We start from the raw sequence: 27,378 nt of genomic DNA, 5'->3' as shown, positions 1-27,378 counted from the left end.
AAGTGGCCTCCATCATTCTTAATTGGAAGAAGTTTGGAACCACCAAGACTCTTCCTAGAGCTGGCTGCCCGGACAAACTGAGCAATCGGGGGAGAAGGGCCTTGGTCAGGGAGGTGACCAAGAACCTGATGGTCACTCTGATAGAGCTCCAGAGTTCCTCTGTGGAGATGGGAGAACCTTCCAGAAGGACAACCATCTCTGCAGCACTCCACCAATCAGGCCTTTATGGTAGAGTGGCCAAGACGGAAGCCATTTCTCAGTAAAAGGCACATGACAGCCAGCTTGGAGTTTGCAAAAAGGCACTGTGATGTCACGAGAGGCTGTGTCCTGGAGGGACGTTACATCCCCCTGAGGTGGCTGCAAACCCAGACAGCTATGGCTCCATCTGCTGGTATGGTCGGGAACTCCACCCCTCTGGCCAATCTTCCCACGCAGCTGAAACAAATGAGGAGCTGATGAGCTGAAGGTTTGGGAAGGGAAGAGACACTGAGGGAGTGTGTGGGGGGTGAAGAGACACAGTCTCCAACCTGGGCTCTCTGGAGGACAAGAGTGCTGCACGTCCACTTCCATGAGGAATATAAGGATTTGGAGATACTTACCTTTGGGAAATACTCACCTTTGGATATATGCACCTGTGGAAATACGTGAGAGACATTTGGAAGGACTTTTTGCTGGGTTGGCCACTAGCTGCAACGTGGACTACAGTAAGGCTGGGGAAAAGTTATCTGAGCGAGTGAGAATTATGATTTTGGATGTGGAAGAGACATCCCTGAACTGTTAACCCTTAAAGAGCCACAAGAGAACAGAATTTTGTTATATTTTCGTTAATTTCCCAAGACCTATAATAAAATCCTTGTTTTGTTTGAACCTTGTCTCCTTGCACTACTTGAGCAATCCCGCTGAAAGCTGTGTAGCCTCTCGTGACGTCACAGATGGTGGAGAATACGGGCACGCTCAAGCGTTAATAGTGCATGTCAGAGGAGGATACCGAAGGTTTGATCACCCAGTTTTCCAAGTTGGCCGTAGGCTCCCCGCCCGACTGAAATGGAGGACATATTGAAAGCCCTTGTTGCTGGCCAGCAAGCCCAGATGCAAGCAAACGTGGCTCTCTTGGAGGAGCAAAAGAAAGCCAACCTTCTGAAGGCAGAGGAATTGCAGTTGCAGAGACAGAGGGTTGTCCAAAATACCCGCCCAATAAAGGCAAGTGACTTTATATCTAAGATGGGAGCTACCGATGACATTGAGGCATACCTGCATGCATTTGAGGCCACGGCCACTAGGGAAGCCTGGCCCAAGCAACAGTGGGTTGGTCTGTTAGCCCCCTTTCTAACCGGGGAATCGCTGAATGCTGTCCGGGACCTGGGCCCTGACCAGGTTACTGACTATGATGCCCTGAAGTCTGAGATCCTCAGCAGATATGGACTCACAAAGTTTGGTATGGCCCAGCGCTTTCACAGCTGGACCTTCCAACCAGACCAACCTCCTCGGGCGCAGATGCATGAACTTGTCCGAATCGCAAGGAAATGGCTGGATCCGCAGAGGAATACAGCAGCGGCGGTGGTGGAGGCCGTTGTGGTGGATCGTTACCTACGCGCCCTGCCTTATGAGGCAAAACGGTTCATCAGTCAACAGGCCTTGACCACGGCTGATCTGACCGTGGAAGCTGTGGAAAAGTACCAGGCCACAGCGGAGATGCTGAATGCTTCCCGAAAAGACCGCAGGAGGGCGGCCCCACCACAAATGGGAAGAACCCGTCCAAAGGACCCCAAGGTCTCGAACCCAGCCACGTCAGGACTTATCCCGGCTCCAGGGGGAGCCAGAAACCAGGCGGGTCCAAGAAGAGTACACCAGGAGGGGGAAACTCGACAGTGTTACCGGGGTGGGGAGATGGGACATATCTTCTGGCAGTGTGGGAAACCAGCCGATGAACCTATGCCCACTGCGGAGTCCTCCAGCTCAGCACCCACACACCGTTTTGCCTCGCTCTTGGGAGTCGTAGATGGCGGCCCAGATCGACCCCCCACCTGCCCGGTAACTGTGAATCACCATGATGTGGAGGCCTTACTGGATTCTGGTAGCCGGGCCACCCTGGTGCGTAAGGATTTGGTGGGCCCAACGTGTCTGACCCCGGGAAAGTCCTCCCAGTTTCCTGTGTCCATGGGGACACCAGAGAATACCCCATTACTGAACTTACAATGACCAGCACACGGGGAACCATACACACGACGGCGGGGGTGGTTGATTCCCTCCCCGTCCCTGTCCTAATTGGACGAGACTGCCCAGCCTTTTACCCACTCTGGAGAGAGTCTCAGGAGAGGATAACCCGAGTACCTCGGAAACGGAGAGGCAAGACTCATGCTGGGAAGGCTCCGGGTGCAATCCTCCGAATTACTCACTCCCGCCCGGGCTCTGATAGGGATGGCAGGTGCCCAGACCGACACAGAGACGGAGCTACAGAATCTGGACAAAGAACTGTCTGGTCTGAAGGGGACCGCTGAGAGGTATCGTTTGTTAAAGCAACAGTTAGACATGAAGACAGAAGAGTTAGATATCCTCCAGGCTAAACTCCAACAGAGCTCCTTCCATAAGCAACAGGAGGAGCTGGAGAGGCTGCGCAGGACCATCGAGGAGTGTGAGGAGACCCTGCGCAGTAGTAAGGAGGTCCAGAAGAAGGCAGAGGAGAAGTACAAGGTGTTGGAGAACAAGATGAAGAATGCGGAGGCAGAGAGAGAGAAGGAACTGAAAGCTGCTCAACAGAAGCTAAACTCTGCTAAAACCAAGGCTGATGCGTTCAGTAAGAAACTCAAGGAGAGACAACAGGAGGCTGAGTCCCTGGTCCTAGAGGTGGAGGAGTTGAAGAGAGAGCAGGCTGGCAAGCACCACGGCAATGCGGACGCCCTCTCCCGGCGTGATGCCTTCTTCGCTGCCTTTACCCGACGAGGACGTCGGTCCCGAGGAGGGGGATGTGTGATGTCACGAGAGGCTGTGTCCTGGAGGGACGTTACATCCCCCTGAGGTGGCTGCAAACCCAGACAGCTATGGCTCCATCTGCTGGTATGGTCGGGAACTCCACCCCTCTGGCCAATCTTCCCACGCAGCTGAAACAAATGAGGAGCTGATGAGCTGAAGGTTTGGGAAGGGAAGAGACACTGAGGGAGTGTGTGGGGGGTGAAGAGACACAGTCTCCAACCTGGGCTCTCTGGAGGACAAGAGTGCTGCACGTCCACTTCCATGAGGAATATAAGGATTTGGAGATACTTACCTTTGGGAAATACTCACCTTTGGATATATGCACCTGTGGAAATACGTGAGAGACATTTGGAAGGACTTTTTTGCTGGGTTGGCCACTAGCTGCAACGTGGACTACAGTAAGGCTGGGGAAAAGTTATCTGAGCGAGTGAGAATTATGATTTTGGATGTGGAAGAGACATCCCTGAACTGTTAACCCTTAAAGAGCCACAAGAGAACAGAATTTTGTTATATTTTCGTTAATTTCCCAAGACCTATAATAAAATCCTTGTTTTGTTTGAACCTTGTCTCCTTGCACTACTTGAGCAATCCCGCTGAAAGCTGTGTAGCCTCTCGTGACGTCACAGCACCTAAAGACTCTCAGACCATGAGAAACAAGATTATCTGGTCTGATGAAACCAAGACTGAACTCTTTGGCCTGAGTGCCAAACTTCACGTCTGGAGGAAACCTGGCACCATCCCTATGGTGAAGCATGGTAGTGGCAGCATCATGCTGTGGGGATGTTTTTCAGTGGCAGGGACTGGGAGACTATTCAGGATCGAGGGAAAGATGAACGGAGCAAAGTACAGTGAGATCATTGATGAAAACCTGCTCCAAAGTGCTCAGGACCTCAGAGTTGGGCGAAGGTTCACCTTCCAACAGGACAACGACCCTAAGCACACAGCCCAGACAACTCAGGAGTGGCTTCGGGACAAGTCTCTGAATGTCCTTGAGTGGCCCAGCCAGAGGCCGGACTTGAACCCTATCGAACATCTCTGGAGTGACCTGAAAAAAGCTGTGCAGCGACGCTCCCCATCCAACCTGACAGAGCTTGAGAGGATCTGCAGAGAAGAATGTGAGAAACTCCCCAAATACAGGTGTGCCAAGCTTGTAGCGTCATACCCAAGAAGACTCGAGGTTGAAATCGCTGCCAACGGTGCTTCAACAGTACTGAGTAAAGGGTCTGAATACTTATGTAAGTGTGATATTTCAGTTTTTTATTCTATAACCTGTTTTTGCTTTGTCATTTTGGGGTATTGTGTGTAGATTGATGAGGGGGAAAAAACAATTTAATTAATTTTAGAATAAGGCTTTAACGTAACAAAATGTGGAAAAACTCAAGGGGTCTGAATACTTTCCGAATTCACTGTATACTATAGTACCCTCAAACTCAACTCTGGACCTCGAAGCCAGTTTCACTGCTTTTTTTCATTGTTCCCCTATAATACAAAAAAAAAGTATTGTTTTTGCAGACTGTAGTGTTTTTGCGGACATTACTGTAGTATTTACTATAGTATTCTACAGTATACTACAACATTCTATAGTAAGTAAAACACATGAATGGGGATACTACAGTGTGTAGTATAGTATTCTACAGTATACTACAGTTTACTACACAATTCTATAGTAGGTACTGTAGTATTATATAGTAAACTGTAATATTTTTTCATGTGGGTAACCTGTGACCACAAGCAAGGTTAGCCGGAGCCATAGTACATGAGAGAGATCTACATAAGAGAAACTGTCCTGTATGTTTCATCATGACTCACTTCTTGTCTATTGTTGAGTGGGTTAATATTGTCAGTCCAGATGAGTGTCAGCGTTTACCACTTACCATGATGAGGCCTTTGTGTGTGTAAATACTGCTGGTAATCAATGCCCAGAGTGGAGATTCCTCTTGATATGGAAACACTTCAAATAAAACCTTATTAAAAGTATTGATCTGCCCTCAGCTACAAGCCCAGTCAGTGGAATAAAGAGGAAATGTTCAAAAGCTTCCTATGCAAGCTATTATCAATATATTTTTCCTTGTTTCCTGTAAACATTTTGAAACTGCAAAATGTTAAAAGAGAGAAGTAAAGTGTTCTTTCATATGCGGCTTATCGGTTGTTGAAGTGGAACAAGGACATGTGTAATAAGAATCTTTCCACGTTTTATGCCTGTGAGGTTATGCTTGTGAGCTTCAAATAATAGTAATTGTTGTACTATTCTTTTGTGCAGTTCATCTGAATCTGTTGCTGTGTGAACATTGTTAAGATGGATAACAAAATGAATGTTACTGTTTTGTTCTATACGGAGGTCTAATATTCAAAGGGAGATGCATTATACTACCTGCTCTTTGACGCCATAGTTTCCTGCTTCTCAGCTACTGCTGGTGGGGGGGTGGTGGTGATGATGGTTGTGAGGCCTTGGCTGTGCCTGGCTGGTGTAGCACAGCCTCAGCCTCACAGACAGATGCAGAGTGGGCTGGTGTCACTGAGCGTCTGGACGGAGGCCTCCTCCCTCCAGCAGAGTCTGCTAGCTATGATTCTCCTTCTCTCTCGCCTCATTGGGGGAGACAGAACTAGCTCACAAAGTGATAATGAGCCTGAGACATCGTGAAGCTCCCCAGTCCTCATCCCTCCAGCAGAGACTGCCTGCTCACTGTATGAGTGGGAGAGTGTGTCCTGACTGTGTTTTGACAGTGTAGTCAGTCAGGTGTTGATTGTGTTGATGAGTGTATCTCTTTAACCTCAGCAGGAGATTTGGAATGGGACAACTCCACCAATCCCCCTGGTGCTCCCATTCTGTGTTGACATGACGTCTCCGAAATAGACATGCATTGTTAAATGCTTGTTTGGTATATTTCTTTCAATTTCTTCTGAAAGAGCATGACTCTCACAGGCAGCGTAACGGACTACATGTCATTGATAGATACTAAAGTTAAGTACCTTACCTACGACAACACTGTATGGTGGTCCAACACAAGATTTGAACAAGCATCGTTTTCAGTCCAGTTCTTTTGACTCTGTCTTGCAGTCCAGTTCAGCATGGTCTTAGTATTCTAGGAAGTGAACATGTTACTTTGATGTGTCAGTTTTCATGCCAGCTCTGCTCTCTCTCTCTCTCTCTCTCTCTCTCTCTCTCTCTCCCCCTCTCCCTCACTGTTGCCCCTAACAGGTGAGCGCATCAACCTAAGCCAAACCCCTCGGAGCATTAGTGCCGGTCGCCGTGAAGATGGACACAAAGGAGCGCCGGCACCGCTCCCTGACCCGGGGCCGCTGCAGGAAGGACTTCCACCATGCAACGGAGTCCCTGGAGCCCGAGGAGTGCCGCGTGGCCACCCAGAAGTCCTACAGCTCCAGCGAGACGCTCAAGGCCTACGACCACGGCACGCGCCTACGCTACGGGGGCTGTGTGGCAGAGCTGGTGCATCACGAACACGAGGAGTACGTCCGCCAAGGTGAACTCTACGTTTCTGTCTCTGTCTCCACTGACCAGGGATGTTTTTCAATACATTCTCTTAGTTTCACAAGATTTCACAGTCTTCATTTTAGTCCTGTCCGCAGCGTCTTGATCATGTTTTACTAAAGATAACCTCCCACGGTCTCTGTCATGATGTGGGTCATACCTTCATACTAGAGCTGGGCAATATGGACAACAATCCATATCACAAGAAATTGCCTGAATTAATGCGATGACGATAAACAGAACGATAAGTTTATAACAATGTGCGCCACAGTTTTTTAAATGATCCTTTAAACTACTACTACTAGTTTGATGGTTGTAGCCATCAATTGTCCCATTAACAATCACCCATATTTGCACACTTATTTCATTTCATGTACTACTTATCGTAATGAACGATATCAGTAAAATGCCTGCGATAAGTGGTCGGTGTCAATAATTTTTGGTTTATCGTCCCAGCTCTACTTCATACCATTCCTATACCATACCAGGTATACAGTATTACCGGCAGTGCACACAAGGGACGCACAAAACAAATGTAGGCAGCAGGGATCTTGATCCAGGAAGGGATTGATTGTCTCTGCTGTAACCAAGAAGCTTGCTCTTGCAAGCTAGCCACTTAGCTAGCGAGTTAGCAAACCAAATACATAGCTGGAGCCCTGAGCTGGATAATTTATTTTGGCACATCTTAGAGAGGTGACGTATATTTCTAATCAGTGGATGGGCATATGACATTTTTTTACTGTTCGAGTACTCGCATGATTTTTTTTAGAGTACTCGAATGAAAAATAAAAAGCACAACAAGGTCCACACTGGAAAAAAATATGTGTGCATTTATCTATATGTCAACAGATCGCAACAATGCCTAATTTATCATAACCATTACAGATAACAAATCCTAATTGCTAAATTGCCCCATATATATATATTCAGTCAATAAAAAAGAAAGTGCCATTTAAGATTCATTTATTGAAACCGTAATATCAACTGGTTATATTATATTGTGGAACACAATCTTCAAAAAGGTAGTAACCACAGCAGTGGCGCTTGCTTGGCTGTGCAATGGCATAGCCTTGTTTTGGTAATTTAGCAGACAAGACACTCTTATTTCCAGAACCCTTATCACAGTCAAGACACACCTATTTTATAGTTTAAAAAAACATGATGTAATATAATAGAATGAAATACAACAGAATAGTTTTCCAAATGAAAAACGTTGCTAGTGCAGAGTGATGTGCATCTCATGGCTGGAACAGTTATTCTCAAAAATAGATTTTTTGAAACAGGGCTCGATTTAGCGAGTTGAAAGAAAAAAAATTCAGGGTTACAAACCAAAATCAGTGTTATTTTCGATATACAGACGTTCGATTTAGTTTGATCTGTTCTTTGAAATTTTCAAAATGGATGAACAATTCCACATTGAACATGGCATGGTAATGAATTACAGCCATGACATCTGTTTGGTGTAATATGCCTACTCACCAAACAGATGTCATGGCTGTTATTCATTGCCATTACCATATTACCATATTATGCTTAATGATTCTGATGAAAATACGCTCTTTGTCTTTATCAAACTAATGTTTTTGCATATTTTCAGTGTGGAACCTGTCTATGTTTAGGGGGTTATAGCCGAGGCTAACCAATTCTAAATGGCACTAGCAGTTCGCAAAGTAGCTTAAGCAGAAAATAGATAGGATGCAATTATTCCAAAACTGCAGCTCATTGTTGGAACACATATTTTTCTACTACAATCAAGAAGTCCATTTTACATTTGGGATAAAACTCTCGTCATTTGGCAAGGAATGTAGCTTGTGTATCCCATCAGATAGATACGTTTTTATAGGAATTTAATTCTGTAGGCCTAACGGGAGCTTGTGTGTGCACTCAGCATGCGTGTGTGGAGGGAGTGGTCGGAACGCAATTGATTGAATGAGACATGGAGCGGAAAGGGAATTTAGGGAGAAGAACAGTGTGATGCTTGGCTTGGGGTCTTTTTTGTTGTGCCTCGCAAATGCACATGTACAAATTGAACACTAGAGTCAAAGCAAATTAACGTTGTCTTCAAGACAAAATGTCACTTGCCCGTTCGGGCAGCCACAAAGCACATTACACCAAATAGTTTTAAAGTATTTGAAAAAATTAAAATCTGTTAAAGATCGAGCTTTGACATCCGTTCGAGTACTCGAGTACTCATGCCCATCCCTACCTCAAACCAATACAGTTTTTGGGGGACGGTTTTGAAAATCATACCGTCTGTATTTCAAAATACCCTGGTATACAGTATACCACCCAAGCCTATACGTCTCTCTTTCCAATCACCTGCACGTCACGCTCTCCAAACCCCAGACTCACCTGGTCATCTGTGGCGCTATAGGATTTCACTCTACACAAGGATGTTGTTTTCTATGGAAAATGGAAGAGATTAAGGGGAGTTTTTGGTTATTTTCAGTAAAAAGCGCCTCTCCAATCTCACTTTCCTGGTCCACAGAGTGTGGATTATTCATTCTTCCTTCACGGGGTTGGACAAGCAATGACCCTTAACTCTCTCAGAATATTCAGTAGCTAACTGCACCCTTTCTCATTCAATTTCACAGGATACTAAATCCATGCGAAAACAATTGCAAAAAAGGCTTTTAACATTCCTGTCAGTTTGTCAATTAAAAACGGGGTGACAGATGTGCTGCTTAGTTTGGATCCAGACTAAAGCCCATCAATATTAATTTGAGGATGAAACCGTGATGAGTGACAGGTTGGGCCCGCTCCTACAATGTATTTGTCTACAAAACGTTATTGTATGCACAATGCTGTAGCTCTCACGTTGATTAATTTGATCAAACACATCTCTGTTGGGCTCATGAAAACACACAGTCAGATGGTGGCCAGGCGTATTAGTGTCTGGGAGGAGAGATAAGCTACATCATTCACAGGCTGGGCTGCTCCTGGCCCGGACACTCAGCGGGGAGGAATTCCTAATAGAATGGAATGCTGCTGGCTCCCTGCACCGACAAAGTTTACATCTAGAAAGTCATTGAAACATAGCATAGACAAACCCTGTTGGTCAAAGTCATGGGAATTCATATCTAAACCTTGTTTAAAATGAAGGAAACATTTGAATATCATTCTACTTTAGTCAAATGGATAACAAAGGTCATTCCCCAATCAAAGACAGTCAGTCGCATAGCGGTGTCCTAACACTTGTCTGTAATCGTTCAGTATTGTTTGTGGAAATAATCAATTGTATACAGTATATGCCGTTTAGCAGACGCTTTTATCCAAAGTGACGTAAAGTCAATAGTGCATACATTTTACGTATGGTGGTCGTTTTCAGCCCTCTCATGACAGACAGACTCCGTGGCATACACACTGCTTCCTTTAGATGGATTTTGTTATAAATAAGTAGCACTAACTAATGTAAATCTGGTCATTTCAGAAACCTTTCCTGTGGTAGGGAATTGCCGTTCAAAGCAGAAGGCAGACACTTCCAGGTGCTACATAGAAGTTCTATCTCTATTTGTTATTAATCTTTAACATGAAAGATGTATTGTGACTTGTACTGAGTTCACTACCATTGTATGACCTAGGTTATGCTATTGCCTTACACAGTACAGTAATTCAATGGGTGCAGGTTTTATTATGACATTTTTATTTGACGTTTTCACTTTGTAGTTATAGTGACACATTCTAAGCGGTTGCCTGTGGTTCTGAGATGGGTTTGCTGTGGAATTAACTGCTAAGGCCTCACACAGAACTGCATTACTCTCTCTCTCTATAGCATTGTTCAGTGTGCCCTGGGAGATGAGCTCAGGTAGATATCAACGGAAGAACAAAGACAGATGTCATGCAGGAAGGAGTGTCTGGGTTGAATATGCAGCTCTGGAAAAACCTACTGAGGATACTAAACAGTATGCCTACCTCACCCAGAGCTATGGCTCACCTTGTCCTCACCTCACTCTCACTCAAACATCACACAGCACTTTCCTCCATGGATAGACTTTACCATGGAGAGCAGGTGTCACCTGACGAATATGAGAATTGAGGGCAAGAGAGAGAGAGAGAGAGAGCGCGGAAGACAGAAAAGAGACAGAATGCACCAGAACTTTAACACAACTGCTTGAGATGGACTTCGTGAAGTTTCTGCTACCATCTGATCCAATTTCTTGCAAAAGGGACACGTGCTTGTTCTCACCCTCCACCTTCTGTTCCCTCTATTCTCCTATTCCCTGGCAGGTGATGTGTCATTAGTCACCGAGATAAATGAGGACATAAAACTGTCCGTGTGTACAGCTTCAACACTGCAGTCAGGGTTCAGATGTGTGTGTGTGGGCCTGTGTCAGCCACAGCCATATGGTGGGGGATATCAGGTAGAGCAGGGTAGGCTCGTAATGACCCTGGGCTGATGAGAATGCACGCCGTCTCAGCCGCGGAGAGCCGAGCCAACCTCTCCATTAAGAGCAGTTTGGCTCCACGCAACATCTGATGTCATGCACTTCTGCTCCCCGGTTCAACCATTACCAAACACGGCTCTACCCCAAACACAGCGCCAATGTCGTTTGTTCTCATTTGCCCACATTATTTGTTCTGGGCCTTAATCTTTGTGTGTGCATGTGCCCTTCATGTTCCAGTAGAATCCTGAACATAATTTAAACATGTCAGAATAAAGCCTTATGTTAAAAGCCATAAATACAGGCCTAAATAGACATAGTATGTACAGTATTGATTCTTTGGTTATGGTAGATTGCAATATTGAGGGATGTAGACAACAAAATATAATCTTGATACAGAAATAGAGCTGGGACAGACTTGAGAGAGAACGGGCGGAAGATACAGCCATTACCATTGTGTGAATCCATAGTGACGTGTGCGACTGCTTGTAGACGAGTTGTCATAAACAGAGATGATAGATCATTTCCATTGTCAAGGGGAGCGTTTGTCCTTTGGCTTAAGGAGCTGTGTGTGCGGGCTGCGCAGACTAAGATTGGGATGTAATATTGATGGGTTTGTGGCTGCTGGTGTGCTGTCTTTGTCTGGGAGAGACTACTGGAATATGAATGAGCCTTTAGCAAGAGGAGGATTGGGTCTGGGGCCAAACAACATGAGTGTGAGGAGATGGCGAGTGGTGCGGCGCGCCAGGACAGGTTTCCCAGAATACCAGATCATGGCCATGCCACTGTGATCTGAAGAAACAGCAGGAGACATACAGGGCTGTCTATTTGTTCCTGTCTTTCAGTGGGTTTCTCTCTGCCTGTATATTCACCTCAAAGGCTGTTTTGTGTGCATTGTGTAGGTGCAGTGGGCCTAGAGTATGTGGACTGATAACGAGATTGGCTGCCCGTTGATTAATTTCAATGCTCATAGTAATAGGAGCACACAGCATTAGCAGGGGATGAGATGGTGAGATGACATTTGTAGGTCAGTGCGAGGGCTTAGTGTGAGAGGGCACAGTTTGGTTTTACTACTGTAGCCCTCAGAGGCTGTGCGGCGCTAGTTTGTTAATTCCATTAGTTGCGTCACAATATACTCTCTGCTCTAATGCACAGATTGTAAGTCACCTCAATCGACACCATTTATTTAACAATTTGAATACAAATCTGAGAAAGCAACTACTTTTCTGAAACTATTGGATTGGCTGACTTCAACTAATGGCAGGGCTGTATCTGGAACGGCATGTTGAATATAGAAATAAAATGAATAGAGCACACACAATCACCTATACTATTCCAATCTATCTGACAATCATATTTGATCTACACATTACATTTATATCTGAACATTTAGTAAATGCCAGTAGATTGTCGACTTGATTCATCTTGCTAGCTAAGATTTTGAAAGTATAATGGTGACATGATCAGTCCAATCAAAGCTAAGGTAATTATAATGTGATTTGATGTAATTTTATCTGTGGCCAATGACCTTGTGCCTTCTTGGATGGGCACATCTTTTTTTGTGGTATTTTTTACCCCTTTTTCTCCCCAAGTTCGTGATAACCAATTGGTAGTTGCAGTCTTGTCCCATCGCTGCAACTCCCGTACGGACTCGGGAGAGGCGAAAGTGGAGAGCCATGCGTCCTCCGAAACACGACCCTGCCAAACTGCTCGCTTAACCCGGAAGTCAGCAGCAGCAATGTGTCAGAGGAAACACCGTCCAACTGGCGACTGTGTCAGCGTGCATGCGCCTGGCCCGCCCCAGGAGTCGCTAGAGCACGATGGGACAAGGACATCCCGGCTGGTCAAACCCTCCCCAAGCCCGGACGACGCTGGGCCAATTGTGCGCCGCCTCTTGGGTCTCCCGGGATCGAACCCGGATCTGTAGTGACGCCTCTAGCACTGCAATGCAGTGCCTTAGACCACTGCGCCACTCGGGAGGCTTGGATGGGCACTTATAATGTAAATCTATTGCATCACCCAAGGGGCTTTAACTTTCTAGCTCTCCCTGTAGATTTTGCGGTGACGTAGTGTCCCCATTTAATGACAGAACACTGAGCCAATCATGGCGCAACTAGAGAACATTACCAACCCCTACGCTCCGTATTTTCCGCTGGCTGACCCTCCACCACAGAAAGCACTGAGCTAGGCCGAAACACCTGCATTTTGGAGCTGCCTTACTCAAAGCATAAAAGAGACCATGTTTATATGCAGCTTTATTAACTAAATTATTCTTTTTTTTACATTGTTTGCAAACTGATATGTGACACCCACCTGCCCTGAATGACGGGTCGCCACTGGTGCATTTAAGTTTCCATGTAGCTTTGTGACTGAGCATGCCAGAATAACTAGGAAGGCCAGTATGACTGAGCAGGCCAGCCTGTGTCTCCACAGTATTACCAAGGCCTCTTCCTCTGAGCAACCCTCTCTGGCTGCTTCTGCCTAACTTATGGCCATGCTTCAGTGATATGGTTATCTGTTGAAGTACAGCGTCAACAGAGGACTTGGCCTCAGGACACTGCAGCCATGGGTCGTTACGTCCTCCCCTTCCTCCCATCCTGGCTCCACTAGCCTTGTAGTGTGGTGTTGTCTCCAACCCCATCCAGGATTTAGAACAAGGATAAGAATTGTCCTGTCCTCCTCCAGATCTCCGCTTTGAGCTAGCCTCAGTGGTACACCAGTGGTATAGAGGTGTACGGTGTAGGGCTGACCCCAATTAGTCAACTGGTCGATTGTTTGGTCGATAGGCTTTTGGTCGACCAAGTTGTTTTTAGTTGAGCAGTAGCAAAATATATATATATATATATATATATATATATATATATATATATATATATATATATATATATATATATGCGCCCATCTCAGTGAATTAATCCATTGCGGAGGCCTAGACTAAGAGCCAATTTATGCTTGATACGAAAATGTGGTCGGAGGCTCCATATGGAGGGTGTGACACAATTACTGAGCCTCGGAGGCATGCAGAGACCAAATCGAGCTCCGTACTGCATCTCCATGCACCTCCCAAATGTTGTAGCAATGCAGAGGGCTCGGTTGATGGTAGGTAGGGGCGGTACATCCTGTATAAACACAAACTCACTTCCTTGACAACTTCCTTCACAACAGCTCTGCACTGCTCTGCGAAGCGCAAGAAGTATGAAGGCCCTGACTTCTGCAGAGGCGTATCACCGTAAATGCTGCACGGCCAATGCAGACGTTGGATTGACCATGCAGCGCCCAGATGCACAATGCACTTCTCGCTCCAGAATGTGCTCTCTCCCGCCAATTTGTGCACATACGTTTTTCATAACTTAATTGTGTGAATTGTTTGCGTTTGATTGTTAGTGTATATATCATTTCCCCATTACATACTGTATATCACCAGTAGTACATTTCCCATTAATTCCTATAATTATTAATCTACAATGTTTGTTTGGTTATGGTAATTTCTGTTAATACATTAAATATATTATTATTTCAGTCTTACTGTTCGGAGTGGACACATTGTTTTCAGAGCGCACAACCTATGCTATACTTGTGAGAAAAAAGTTTTAGTTTACAGTATTTCATTCCATTTACGAGTTTTGTCAATTCAATTTAGTCATTGTCTTTTGTTTGAAGCGCTACTGTCAATGTTGAGTAAGGATGCGCACCTGATTACGCATAGAAGTATATAGGCCAATAGGCTACCTGGCCTAAGTGGAAATGTAGGCATATACAGTGGCTTGCGAGAGTATTCACTCCCCTTGGAATTTTTCCTATTTTGTTGCCTTACAACCTGGAATTAAAATTGATTTTTGGGGGGTTTGTATCATTTCATTTACACAACATGCCTACCACTTTGAAGATGCAAAATATATTTTTTTGTGAAACAAACAAGAAATAAGACAAAAAAACTGAAAACTTGAGCGTGCGTAACTATTCACCCACCCAAAGTCAATACTTTGTATAGCCACCTTTTGCAGCAATTACAGCTACAAGTCTCTTGGGGTATGTCTCTATAAGCTTGGCACATCTAGCCACTGGGATTTTTGCCCATTCTTCAAGGCAAAACTGCTCCAGCTCCTTCAAGTTGGATGGGTTCTGCTGGTGTACAACAATATTTAACTCATACCACAGATTCTCAGTTGGATTGAGGTCTGGGCTTTGACTAGGCCATTCCAAGACATTTAAATGTTTCCCCTTAAACCACTCGAGTGTTGCTTTAGCAGTATGCTTAGGGTCATTGTCCTGCTGGAAGGTGAACCTCTGTCCCAGTCTCAAATCTCTGGAAGACTGAAACAGGTTTCTTTCAAGAATTTCCCTGTATTTAGTGCCATCCATCATTCCTTCAATTCTGACCAGTTTCCCAGTCCCTGCCAATGAAAAACATCCCCACAGTATGATGCTGCCACCACCATGCTTCACTGTGGGGATGGTGTTCTCAGGGTGATGAGATGTGTTGGGTTTGCGCCAGACATAGAGTTTTCCTTGATGGCCAAAAAGCTCAATTTTAGTCTCATCTGGCCAGAGTACCTTCTTCCATATGTTTGGGGAGTCTCCCACATGGCTTTTGGCGAACACCAAACGTGTTTGCTTATTTTTTTCTTTAAGCATGGCTTTTTTCTGGCCACTCTTCCGTAAAGTCCAGCTCTGTGGAGTTTACGGCTTAAAGTGGTCCTATGGAAAGATACTCCAATCTCCGCTGTGGAGCTTTGCAGCTCCTTCAGGGTTATCTTTGGTCTCTTTGTTGCCTCTCTGATTAATGCCCTCCTTGCCTGGTCCGTGAGTTTTGGTGGGCGGCCCTCTCTTGGCAGGTTTGTTGTGGTGCCATATTCTTTCTATTTTTGTATAATGTATTTAATGGTGCTCCGTGGGATGTTCAAAGTTTCGGATATTTTTTTATAACCCAACCCTGATCTCTACTTCTCCACAACTTTGTCCCTGACCTGTTTGGAGACCTCCTTGGTCTTCATGGTGCTGGTTGCTTGGTGGTGCCCCTTGCTTAGTGGTGTTGCAGACTCTGGGGCCTTTCAGAACAGGTGTATATATACTGAGATCATGTGACAGATCATGTGATGCTTTGATTGCACACAGGTGGACTTTATTTAACTAATTATGTGACTTCTGAAGGTAATTGGTTGCACCAGATCTTATTTAGGGGCTTCATAGCAAAGGGGTTGAATACATATGCACTCACCACTTTTCCGTTATTTATTTTTTAGAAATTTTTTAAACAAGTTATTTTTTTAATTTCACTTCACCAAATTCGACTATTTTGTGTATGTCCATTACATGAAATCCAAATAAAAATCAATTTAAATTACAGGTTGTAATGCAACGAAATAGGAAAAACACCAAGGGGGATGAATACTTTTGCAAGGCACTGTAAATGTGCCCATTTGGGGATCTGACAGTATTTCTGATTGGCTTAACGCACCACCACTAATGAGCTGTGGAACTTCTCAAGGTAATGTTTTCTTCACCTCAAACAGCAAGCAAACGAATCTGTTGAGAATGACAACAGTTCCTCAATGTATTTGAAAAATCTTTCCAGCTCTCTACCTTTCAATAACCACTCAGCATGAAAGGGAAAAATGTCATGCTCTGATCCAGTGGAAACGTCATAAAATAAGCCTACCTGATTACTTCTTATCAGTGCTTTACTTGGACTGAAATAGGTTCCGGTACTCAATCTGGGTGCTGGTACTGTTTATATTGAGGTGCAGGAGCACCACAATACTTTTGAGCTAATATTCTTTAAGAGGAAAAGGAGCTCAAGCAGTAGAACATTTGAGGTGTCAGTACTCAGCTCCGGTGAGCTCCTGCTCAAGTCAAGCACTGCTTCTTATCCCTTGCACAAATAGTCTACAGCTGTGTCTGTCCCGAGCTCACTGGAACTGGAAACTCGGTGTGCCCAGAATATTTTATACAATGTTGCAAGTTCGCTATCTCAAGCTTTCTTCGGCCAGACCCCAAGTTAATAGTTGATACAATGTTTCAAGTTCGTTGCAGACAGGCCATGCATAGCCAATATGATTTATAGGATATATATTTTTTATCAGGATATTTTCTGATAATGTTTTTATCTGCAATGTTTTTATTTGTTGGCTTTATGTAGGCTATTTTTACATAGTTGGCAATGACAATAGAAGTTACTTTTTAGGTTTGTATAATTTTAATTTAGATTTGGATAGAATTTTGAGTAACCACATGACAATGATTTTGAGATAAGAAGACATTATTATAAATTAAATGAAACTGTTCCACGAAAATGTGCATATGAAAACCATAACTGGCACTCAGATCTGTAGAAATGGTAAGAAAAATTGGCATTCCACATGAGAAAGGTTGCCAACTCCTCGTGTAGCCTATTACCAGCAAATTCAGGAGAGTAATGGCAGAATCTGCGAAAGCCAGCCGGAAATGGAGGAGAATGGTCTAGTGAGGTTAAGGTTTTAGTCTTCTGGTTATCTAGATCTCTGGCTCCTTCTTGAGTAATTTGTGTGTTATTTCATCAAACGGTAAGATTAACGCATCAGACAAGCTCAATGCATATAGTTGATTTTATTAAAACACATAGGGTGTGTCTATATATGGAAAAATACACATTTAAAAATGTTGACCAATCGATTGGTCGAAAGACGACTTTCGAAAGACGACTTTCGGGTCGACCAAGATTTTCTTTAGTCTGGGATAGCCCTAGTGTGGTGTGTATATACATTAGCAGTCAAAAGCTTGGACACACTTACTCATTCAAGGGTTTTTCTTTATTTTTACTATTTTTTACATTGTAGAATAATAGTGAAGACATCAAAACTATGAAATAACACATATGGAATCATGTAGTAACCAAAAAAATGTAGTTTGTATTTGAGATTCTTCAAATATCCACCCTTTGCATTGATGACAGCTTTGCACACTCTTGGCATTCTCTTGGCAGTCGCAAAAACCATCAAGCGCTATGATGAAACTGGCTCTCATGAGGACCACCACAGGAATGGAAGACCCAGCGTTACCTCTGCTGCAGAGGATAAGTTCATTAGAGCTACCAGCCTCAGAAATTGCAGCCCAAATAAATGCTTCACAGAGTTCAAGTGACAGACACATCTCAACATCAACGGTTCAGAATTGCTGCAAAGAAACCACTATTAAAGGACACCAATAATAAGAAGAGAGCTGTTTGGGCCAAGACACATGAGCAATGGACATTAGACAGGTGGAAATGTGTCCTTTGGTCTAGAGTCCAAATTGGAGATTTTTAGTTCCAACCGCCGTGTCTTTTTGAGACACGGTGTGGGTGAACGGATGATCTCTGCATGTGTAGTTCCCACCGTAAAGCATGGAGGAGGAGGTGTTATGGTGTTGGGGTGCTTTGTTGGTGACACTGTCTGTGATTTATTTAGAATTCAAGGAACACTTAACCAGCATGGCTACGACAGCATTCTGCAGCAATACGCTATATCCCATCTGGTTTGGGCTTAGTGGGACTATCATTTGTTTTTCAACAGCACAATGACCCAACACACCTCCAGGCTGTGTAAATGCTATTTTACCAAGAAGGAGAGTGATGGAGTGTTGCATCAGATGACCTGGCCTCCGCAATCCCCCGACCTCAACCCAAATGAGATGGTTTGGGATGAGTCGGACGGCAGAGTGAAGGAAAAGCAGCCAACAAGTGCTAAGCATATGTGGGAACTCCTTCAAGACAGTTGGAAAGTAGTCCAGGTGAAGCTGGTTGAGAGAATGCCAAGAGTGTGCAAAGCTGTCATCAAGGCAAAGGATGGCTATTTGAAGAATGTCAAATATAAAATATATTCTGATTTGTTTAACACTTTTTTTGGTTACTACATGATTCCATATGTGTTATTTCATAGTTTTGATGTCTTCACTATTATTCTACAATGTAGAAAATAGTAAAAATAAAGAAAAACCCTTGAGTAGGCGTGTCCAAACCTCTGACTAGTACTGTAGGTCTAGTTGCATTTCATAAATCTGGGCAAAGGTTTGCTTTTGAAGGTTCAGATCTCAGTAGTGGTATTTTTAGCGGATCTCAGTAGTGGTACTTTTAACAATAGCAATTAGCTATTGTTAAATCCAAGGGAAGGGAGGCAGTGTAATTCCAGCTCCACAGTGTGTTGCAGATCCTTTCATTTCCAGAGGCCCTATTAGCTTCCTGGGTCCCAGTTAGACCCCACACCAGGGCACTCTTATCCCGTAAGTAGCTCCCTCTTTATTTTGCATAAGATGAACAATAATGCACTGGAGTGAACCCTGGTTTTTCACCCCCCTCCAGAACATAATGGCCTGTAATGTGGAATTCCAAGGATGCAGACACCTTGAAAATTTGCCTGGCTTTGAAATTGAGCCAGCCGGTGAAAGAGGTGGGATACATTAGCCCTTAATGTCTTCGCCACAACTAAGCCCCCGTTGCTAAGATAATTAGCTTCAAGCCAGTAAAGGCTATTACGGTCTTTCTTTCTCCCTTAACCTTTTCATATCTTTTCAGTCATTTTAGTTAGTCTGAACTTAATGTACAAAATGTCGCTACTTCAACTCAACAACAAAAGATGTCTATTCTCATGTTTAGATGAAGGCCTTTTAGATCATGCTGATGTTCAAGCCAGAGAGCAATGCATCGTGTTAACCAAGATTTTGTCATCCAATTCATGTGTACATGAAATACTGAGTATACTCATCCACTTGTGCTCTGAACAAAGTATAGCTAATAGCTGCTGCCTCATCTGAGAAGATAAAAAGGGAACACAGCAATATGTTAGTGATGGTGGGAGTGGAACCCTGATGCATTGATGGAGGACTCTGAGATCTCCATGGGCCGGAGATTTTTGAGCAATCTCATGAATGAAATAGTCAGAGACAGATGCTCCACAATCAGGCAAGGAGCAGGATAGGACACTCTGAAATGACCCTAATGGGCATCTATAAGGTTGGAATTCCAGGATCTGCATATGTCAGTGGCCCACAGACTCTGATCGGTCTGAAAAGCACTGTGCAAAGTGACTGAGATCAGAGAGCATGTTAAACGCAGCAATGAGGACAAAATGGGGATGATCAATGCCAATGTATGGCGATAAATGAGAGAGATCAGTTTGATTAATGTTCATATACTGTACAGCTGATAGATATCAAAGATTTGCCATGCCCGTGATCACGGTTTAATAAGAAAGTATTTGCTCTATTTGCCTAGGAAATGCGGCTGCATTTCTCTTCTGATATTGATTAGAACCAGGCATGCCAAGTCTGAATCCTTCTGGATGTTAGGGCATAAGTGAAACCCATATGTCAGTTATGCCTCCAAACTTCTCTCCCCTTCTGCACCTTCACTTTTCTTTTTCTTTTTTTCTACTCAAATCAGGGAAAATGCAGTGAAGCGAGAGAGGAACTCTGAGACAGAAAATGAAAGAAACATATTCGATTTCATTACAGTTATGAGCTTTCATTAAGGTTTGTTCTCCCATGTACCTGAGAAATTGAGTAGTTTCAGTGAAAGCGGCTGGGAGTCCTCTATTTCAGCTCAGCAGGGATTTTTCTTTGGAACAAAATCTCTGGCATCATTATTACTTATATTAACAGTCCAGACTTGCCTAGGGCTCTCAAGAATTTAGATTTGCACTATGAGGCACAGGTTGGGCTTTGTATCACTCTGAAAAGTAATGGGTTTTATCACGGAAATACTGGGTGGCTTTTTCAATCAGCGCTACTCAGCTCAGATGGCTTTACTTATAGAAAATATTTTTTGGGGAAGGGGGGGGGGGTTGTGCGGAGGAGGGTGGGGATGGGGGAGAGAAAGCTCCAAGACAAATCAGTTTTTCATCCTGTTTGTCACTGGACATGGCCCGTATCCCTGTAGTTTCAGTCGTGTGCAGGTAGATCTGACAGGCCTGGTCACCTCAGCTTACCCACTCATGTTATCTCTTTCAGACCACAAACACTCTGCCAGTCCTGGACATGCAGCTCATTTGCATATGCATAAGACCATCAATCAGGCTGTTTGAGTGGCCTGAAAGGAGACAATTGAAGTGATGTCAGTCTTGAATTGCCACGCTGTACCTGCTGGCATGCGAACAATGCTGTGTTGCCATAGAAACAGTTTCCTCGACAAATGACCTTTCCTCCTCCTCTCTCCTATTTCAGCACCTTGTTGAAAGGGGCTGCTGGCTCACAAGGCCTGCGTGTTTGTGGATATGTAAAGTGTGTGGACCAACACTGGGACTGAGGGAGATGCCAGGCCATGACTAAACTGTGTTTGTTAGGGAAATGACCTTGTCTTTTTCTCCCTCATTAATCAATGGAAACTTTGTGTTAAAACATCTGGTCTGCATCATCAGTATTGCACGCCTGTCTTTCTATTCTCTTTTGGTTAAACAAAGATCCATAGATCTATTTGAGGGTTTGCAAAATAGCTAAAGTCTTTTCAGTTTAGAAATATAATTAAAATGCCATGTCAAACAACTTGTGTGAAATCACCATTATCATTCTAATTGAATAGTTTTTTTTCCCATCTTAGTGTGTGTGAATAAGAATGACCATATGTGACCCACCACCTTGATTCGGTCTTATGTAGCAAAATTTGAAATTGTGTTTTTTACATTGCATAAAGGTAGAGACTCAGAGCTAGGAATTGTATATCATACACTGCAGTTGAGGAACAATAGGAAAGTAATTCTGCTTTGAAAGTTGATAAACTTGTAACCTCACTTTTGAGAAAATGGCCCTTAGCCCCACCCATCTCTTTAAGGATTCACATGTGAAGCCATGTGCTAAACAGAGTGAATAAGATAGTGTAGTGAACAACCAAAGATTTGAAGACTAAAAGTGGTGAAAGTAGAAGCAAAAAGTAGTAGCAAAAATACACTTTATCTAGTCCTTAGCCTATATCCTAATCTGACTTTGGTGCAGGTCATGTTTTTCTTCACATTACCGTCTCTGGTAAACATACTATATCAAATAAAGTCAAAGTTTATTTGTCACATGCACAAGATACAGAAGGTGCAACTAAATAGTTACTTGCATAGTGGATACTTTTGTTTAGACATGTAGCAAGCTAGGTAGCTAAACAATTAACCATTATCCCTACCCACAATACTAGCAATACAAACTGATTGTCATAGCTTGCCACCATGCATAAAGCTGCAGGTAGCTAAAGCTAAACAACTAGGTTCAATGGTAGCTAGCTATCTAACAGTAGGCTATAACTAGCAATGCAAATGGCTTTTTGAGATACAAATAATATTACTAAACAGATCATACACAAAACGTTAGTTAGCGAGCCAGCCAGCTAACAGTATACTTGAACTTGCAATGAGAATTACTTTCTGACAAAATTAGAAACGTATAATATCTGAAAATGTAGCTAGACTCTTACCCTAATACATGGATGAACGCTTCTCCCTCTGTCATGGATGCCATGGTTGCCCTTAGTTTGAAGATGTAATCCGGAGACAGGTGTTTTATACAACAGCCTTCTGTGTTCTCTTTTCGACTCCCTCCGCATTTGCAATCATAATCTGCTTTCATCGGGCATTCCAATGATTTCAAAACTCGGTCAACATCTTCCATGACAACAACACTGTTGGTTGCCGTTTCTTCCCCATCACTGTCATCCAAAGACTCTACAATGTCCGATTAATTTTCAGTCAGAGAGAGTCAGCATGGCAAGATCATCCTCCAGAAAGTAGTCCATCACAACTTTTTTATACTGATCTTTGTCGATAGCGCCTGTTAAATTCAGGGCAGAAATGTTGAGAGCAGTAGCAACACTTTTGCAGTTCTCCATGATATCTTTCAAAAAAGCAGCAGTGGCAAGGATTATCTACACATACTGAGCAGCTCATGTTATAGACAGAAGTGGGAAGGTTCCTGTCTTCTTCCGTGACTAAACCAACTAGGCTCGTAATTAAAAAATATTTACAGATGGCATACAAGTTTGTTATTAAGGCACATGAAAGTTCACATGATCCAGAAGGCATTTCTGCCCCAAAATAAATGTTAATGAAAAAAATGTTTACGTTCAAATGCCTCTCCTGTGAAGTAGTAACATGCGACATTACATTTACATTTACATTTACGTCATTTAGCAGACGCTCTTATCCAGAGCGACTTACAAATAGGTGCATTCACCTTATAGCCAGTGGGATAACCACTTTACAATGTTTTTTTTTTTGGGGGGGGGTAGAAGGATTACTTTATCCTATCCCAGGTATTCCTTAAAGAGGTGGGGTTTCAAATGTCTCCGGAAGGTGGTGAGTGACTCCGCTGTCCTGGCGTCGTGAGGGAGCTTGTTCCACCATTGGGGTGCCAGAGCAGCGAACAGTTTTGACTGGGCTGAGCGGGAACTATGCTTCCGCAGAGGTAGGGGAGCCAGCAGGCCAGAGGTGGATGAACGCAGAGCCCTCGTTTGGGTGTAGGGACTGATCAGAGCCTGAAGGTACGGAGGTGCCGTTCCCCTCACAGCTCCGTAGGCAAGCACCATGGACTTGTAGCAGATGCGAGCTTCAACTGGAAGCCAGTGGAGTGTGCGGAGGAGCGGGGTGACGTGAGAGAACTTGGGAAGGTTGAACACCAGACGGGCTGCTGCATTCTGGATGAGTTGTAGGGGTTTAATGGCACAGGCAGGGAGCCCAGCCAACAGCGAGTTGCAGTAATCCAGACGGGAGATGACAAGTGCCTGGATTAGGACCTGTGCCGCTTCCTGTGTAAGGCAGGGTCGTACTCTCCGAATGTTGTAGAGCATGAACCTACAGGATCGGGTCACCGCCTTGATGTTAGCGGAGAACGACAGGGTGTTGTCCAGGGTCACGCCAAGGCTCTTCGCACTCTGGGAGGAGGACACAACGGAGTTGTCAACCGTGATGGCGAGATCATGGAACGGGCAGTCCTTCCCCGGGAGGAAGAGCAGCTCCGTCTTCCCGAGGTTCAGCTTGAGGTGGTGATCCGTCATCCATACTGATATGTCTGCCAGACATGCAGAGATGCGATTTGCCACCTGGTTATCAGAAGGGGGAAAGGAGAAGATTAGTTGTGTGTCGTCAGCGTAGCAATGATAGGAGAGGCCATGTGAGGATATGACAGAGCCAAGTGACTTTGTGTATAGCGAGAATAGGAGAGGGCCTAGAACTGAGCCCTGGGGGACACCAGTGGTGAGAGCACGTGGTGCGGAGACAGCTTCTCGCCACGCCACTTGGTAGGAGCGACCGGTCAGGTAGGACGCAATCCAAGAGTGAGCCGCGCTGGAGATGCCCAGCTCGGAGAGGGTGGAGAGGAGGATCTGATGGTTCACAGTATCAAAGGCAGCAGACAGGTCTAGAAGGACAAGAGCAGAGGAGAGAGAGTTAGCTTTAGCAGTGCGGAGAGCCTCTGTGACACAGAGAAGAGCAGTCTCAGTTGAATGACCAGTCTTGAAACCTGACTGGTTTGGATCAAGAAGGTCATTCTGAGAGAGATAGCAAGAGAGTTGGCTAAAGACGGCACGCTCAATAGTTTTGGAGAGAAAAGAAAGAAGGGATACTGGTCTGTAGTTGTTGACATCAGAGGGATCGAGTGTTGGTTTTTTGAGAAGGGGTGCAACTCTCGCTCTCTTGAAGACGGAAGGGACATAGCCAGCGTTCAAGGATGAGTTGATCAGCGAGGTGAGGTAAGGGAGAAGGTCACCGGAGATGGTCTGGAGAAGAGAGGAGGGGATAGGGTCAAGCGGGCAGGTTGTTGGGCGGCCATAAGCCTAGCTTCCTGAAACGGGTCACATACACTACATGACCAAAAGTATGTTGACACCTGCTCGTCGAACATCTCATTCCAAAATCATGGGCATTAATATGGAGTTGGTCCCCCCTTTGCTGCTATAACAGCCTCCACTCTTCTGGGAAGGCTTTCCACTAGATGTTGGAACATTGCTAAGGGGACTTGCTTCCATTCAGCCACAAAAGCATTAGTGAGGTTGGGCACTGATGTTGGGCGATTAGGCCTGGCTCGCAGTCAGCGTTCCATTTAATCCCAAAGGTGTTCGATGGGGTTGAGGTCAGGTCTCTGCGCAGGCCAGTCAAGTTCTTCCACACTGATCTCGATAAACCATTTCTGTATGGACCTCGCTTTGTGCACGGGGGTATTGTCATGCTGAAATAGGAAAGGGCCTTCCCCAAACTGTTGCCACAAAGTTGGAAGCACAGAATTGTCTAGAATGTCATTGTATGCTGTAGCGTTAAGATTTCCCTTCACTGGAACTAAGGGGCCTACCCCAAACCATGAAAAACAGCCCAAGACCATTATTCCTCCTCCACCAAACTTTACAGTTGGCACTATGCATTCGGGCAGGTAGCATTCTCCTGGCATCCGCAAACCCAGATTTGTCTGTCGGACTGCCAGATGGTGAAGCATGATTAATAAGTTCAGAGAACGCATTTCCACTGCTCCAGAGTCCAATGGCAGCGAGCTTTACATCACTCCAGCCAACGCTTGGCACTGCGCATGGTGATCTTAGGCTTGAGTGCAGCTGCTTTCATGAAGCTCCCGACGAACAGTTATTGTGCTGACGTTGCTTCCAGAGGCAGTTTGGAACTCGGTAGTGAGTATTGCAACCGAGGACAGACAATTTTTACATGCTACACGTTTCAGTACTCGGTGGTCACGTTCTGTGAGCTTGTGTGGCCTACCACTTCGCGGCTGAGCCGTTGTTGCTCCTAGACTTTCCACTTTACAATAACAGCACTTACAGTTGACAGGGGCAGCACTAGCAGGGCAGAAATTTGGCAAACTGGCTTGTTGGAAAGGTGGCATCCTATGCTCTTCAGTAAGGCCATTCTACTGCCAATGTTTGTCTATGGAGATTGCATGGCTACGTGTTCGATTTTATACACCTGTCAGCAAAGGGTGTGGCTGAAATAGCCAAATCCATTCATTTGAAGGGGTGTCCACATACTTTTCTATATACGGTGCATTCGGAAAGTATTGAGACCCCTTCACTTTTTCCACATTTTGTTACGTTACAGCCTTATTCTAAAATGGATTAAATAAAACATTTTCCTCATCAATCTACACACAATACCCCATAATAACAAAGCAAACACTGTTTTATTTATTTATTTGTGAACATTTATTGAAAACAAAAACCAGAAATATCTTATTTAAATAATTATTCAGACCCTTTGCTATGAGACTAAATATTGAGCTCAAGTGAATCCTGTTTCCACTGATCATCCTTGACATGTTTCTACAACTTGATTGGAGTCCACCTGTGGTAAAATCAATTGATTGAACATGATTTGGAAAGGCACACACCTGTCTATATAAGGTCCCACAGTTGACAGTGCATGTCAGAGCAAAAACCAAGCCATGAGGTCGAAATAATTGTCTGTAGAGCTCAGAAACAGGATTGCGTCAAGGCAAAGATCTGAGGAAGGGTTCCAAAACATTTCTACAGCATTGAAGGTACCCAAGAACACAGTGGCCTCCATCATTCTTAAATGGAAGAAGTTTGGAACCACCAAGACTCTTCCTAGAGCTGGCCGCCCGGCCAAACTGAGCAATTAGGGGGAGAAGAGCCTTGGTCAGGGAGGTGACCAAGAACCCGATGGTCACTCTGACAGAGCTCCAGAGTTCCTCTGTGGAGATGGGAGAACCTTCCAGAAGGACAACCATCTCAGCAGCACTCCACAAATCAGGCCTTTATGGTAGAGTGACCAGACGGAAGCCACTCCTCAGTAAAAGGCACATGACAGCCAGCTTGGAGTTTGCCAATAGGCACCTAAAGAATCTCAGACCATGAGAAACAAGATTCTTTAGTCTGATTAAACCAAGATGGAACTCTTTGGCCTGAGTGCCAAGTGTCACGTCTGGAGGAAACCCGGCACCATCCCTACGGTGAAGCATGGTGGTAGCAGCATCATGTTGTGGGGATGTTTTCGGTGGCAGGGACGGGGAGACTATTCAGGATCGAGGTAAAGATGAACGGAGCAAAGTACAGAGAGATCCTTGTTGAAAACCTGCTCCAGAGTGCTCTGGACCTCAGACTGGGGCGAAGGTTTACCTTCCAACAGGACAACAACCCTAAGCACACAGCGAAGACGACGCAGGAGTGGCTTCGGGACAAGTCTCTGAATGTCCTTGAGTGGCACAGACAGAGCCCAGACTTGAACCCAATCTAACATTTCTGGAGAGACCTGAAAAAAGCTGTGCAGCGACGCTCCCCATCCAACCTGACAGAGCTTGAGAGGATCTGCAGAGAAGAATGGGAGAAACTCTCCAAATACAGGTGTGCCAAGCTTGTAGCGTCATACCCAAGAAGACTCGAGGCTGTAATAGCTGCCAAAGGTGCTTCAACAAAGTACTTAGTAAAGGGTCTGAATTCTTATGTAAATGTGATATTTCAGTTATTTGTATTTTTATAAATTTTCCAAAAAAATTATAAAAACCTGTTTTTGCTTTGTCATTATGGGGTATTGTGTGTAGATTGATGAGGAAAAAAACTATTTAATCAAGGCGTCGGAATACTTTCCGAACGCACTG

At 44.5% G+C, this 27,378-nt stretch overlaps 1 protein-coding gene across 1 annotated transcript in view; it reads left to right on the top strand.

The window, feature by feature from the left end:
- Window positions 1–6,177: 6,177 nt before the first annotated feature.
- LOC121574252 (teneurin-2-like) overlaps window positions 6,178–27,378 on the top strand; it is a 77,116-nt gene continuing 55,915 nt past the window's right edge. Inside the window, exon 1 of the mRNA XM_045222697.1 lies at window positions 6,178–6,452. Within this exon, the coding sequence (XP_045078632.1) occupies window positions 6,227–6,452 (226 nt within the window). The 5' untranslated portion in view covers window positions 6,178–6,226. The remainder of the gene's footprint in view (window positions 6,453–27,378) is intronic.

Source organism: Coregonus clupeaformis, chromosome 9, assembly GCF_020615455.1.
Source record: "Coregonus clupeaformis isolate EN_2021a chromosome 9, ASM2061545v1, whole genome shotgun sequence".
Classification (NCBI taxonomy): domain Eukaryota; kingdom Metazoa; phylum Chordata; class Actinopteri; order Salmoniformes; family Salmonidae; genus Coregonus; species Coregonus clupeaformis.
This window is presented reverse-complemented; position numbering and strand designations above follow the sequence as displayed.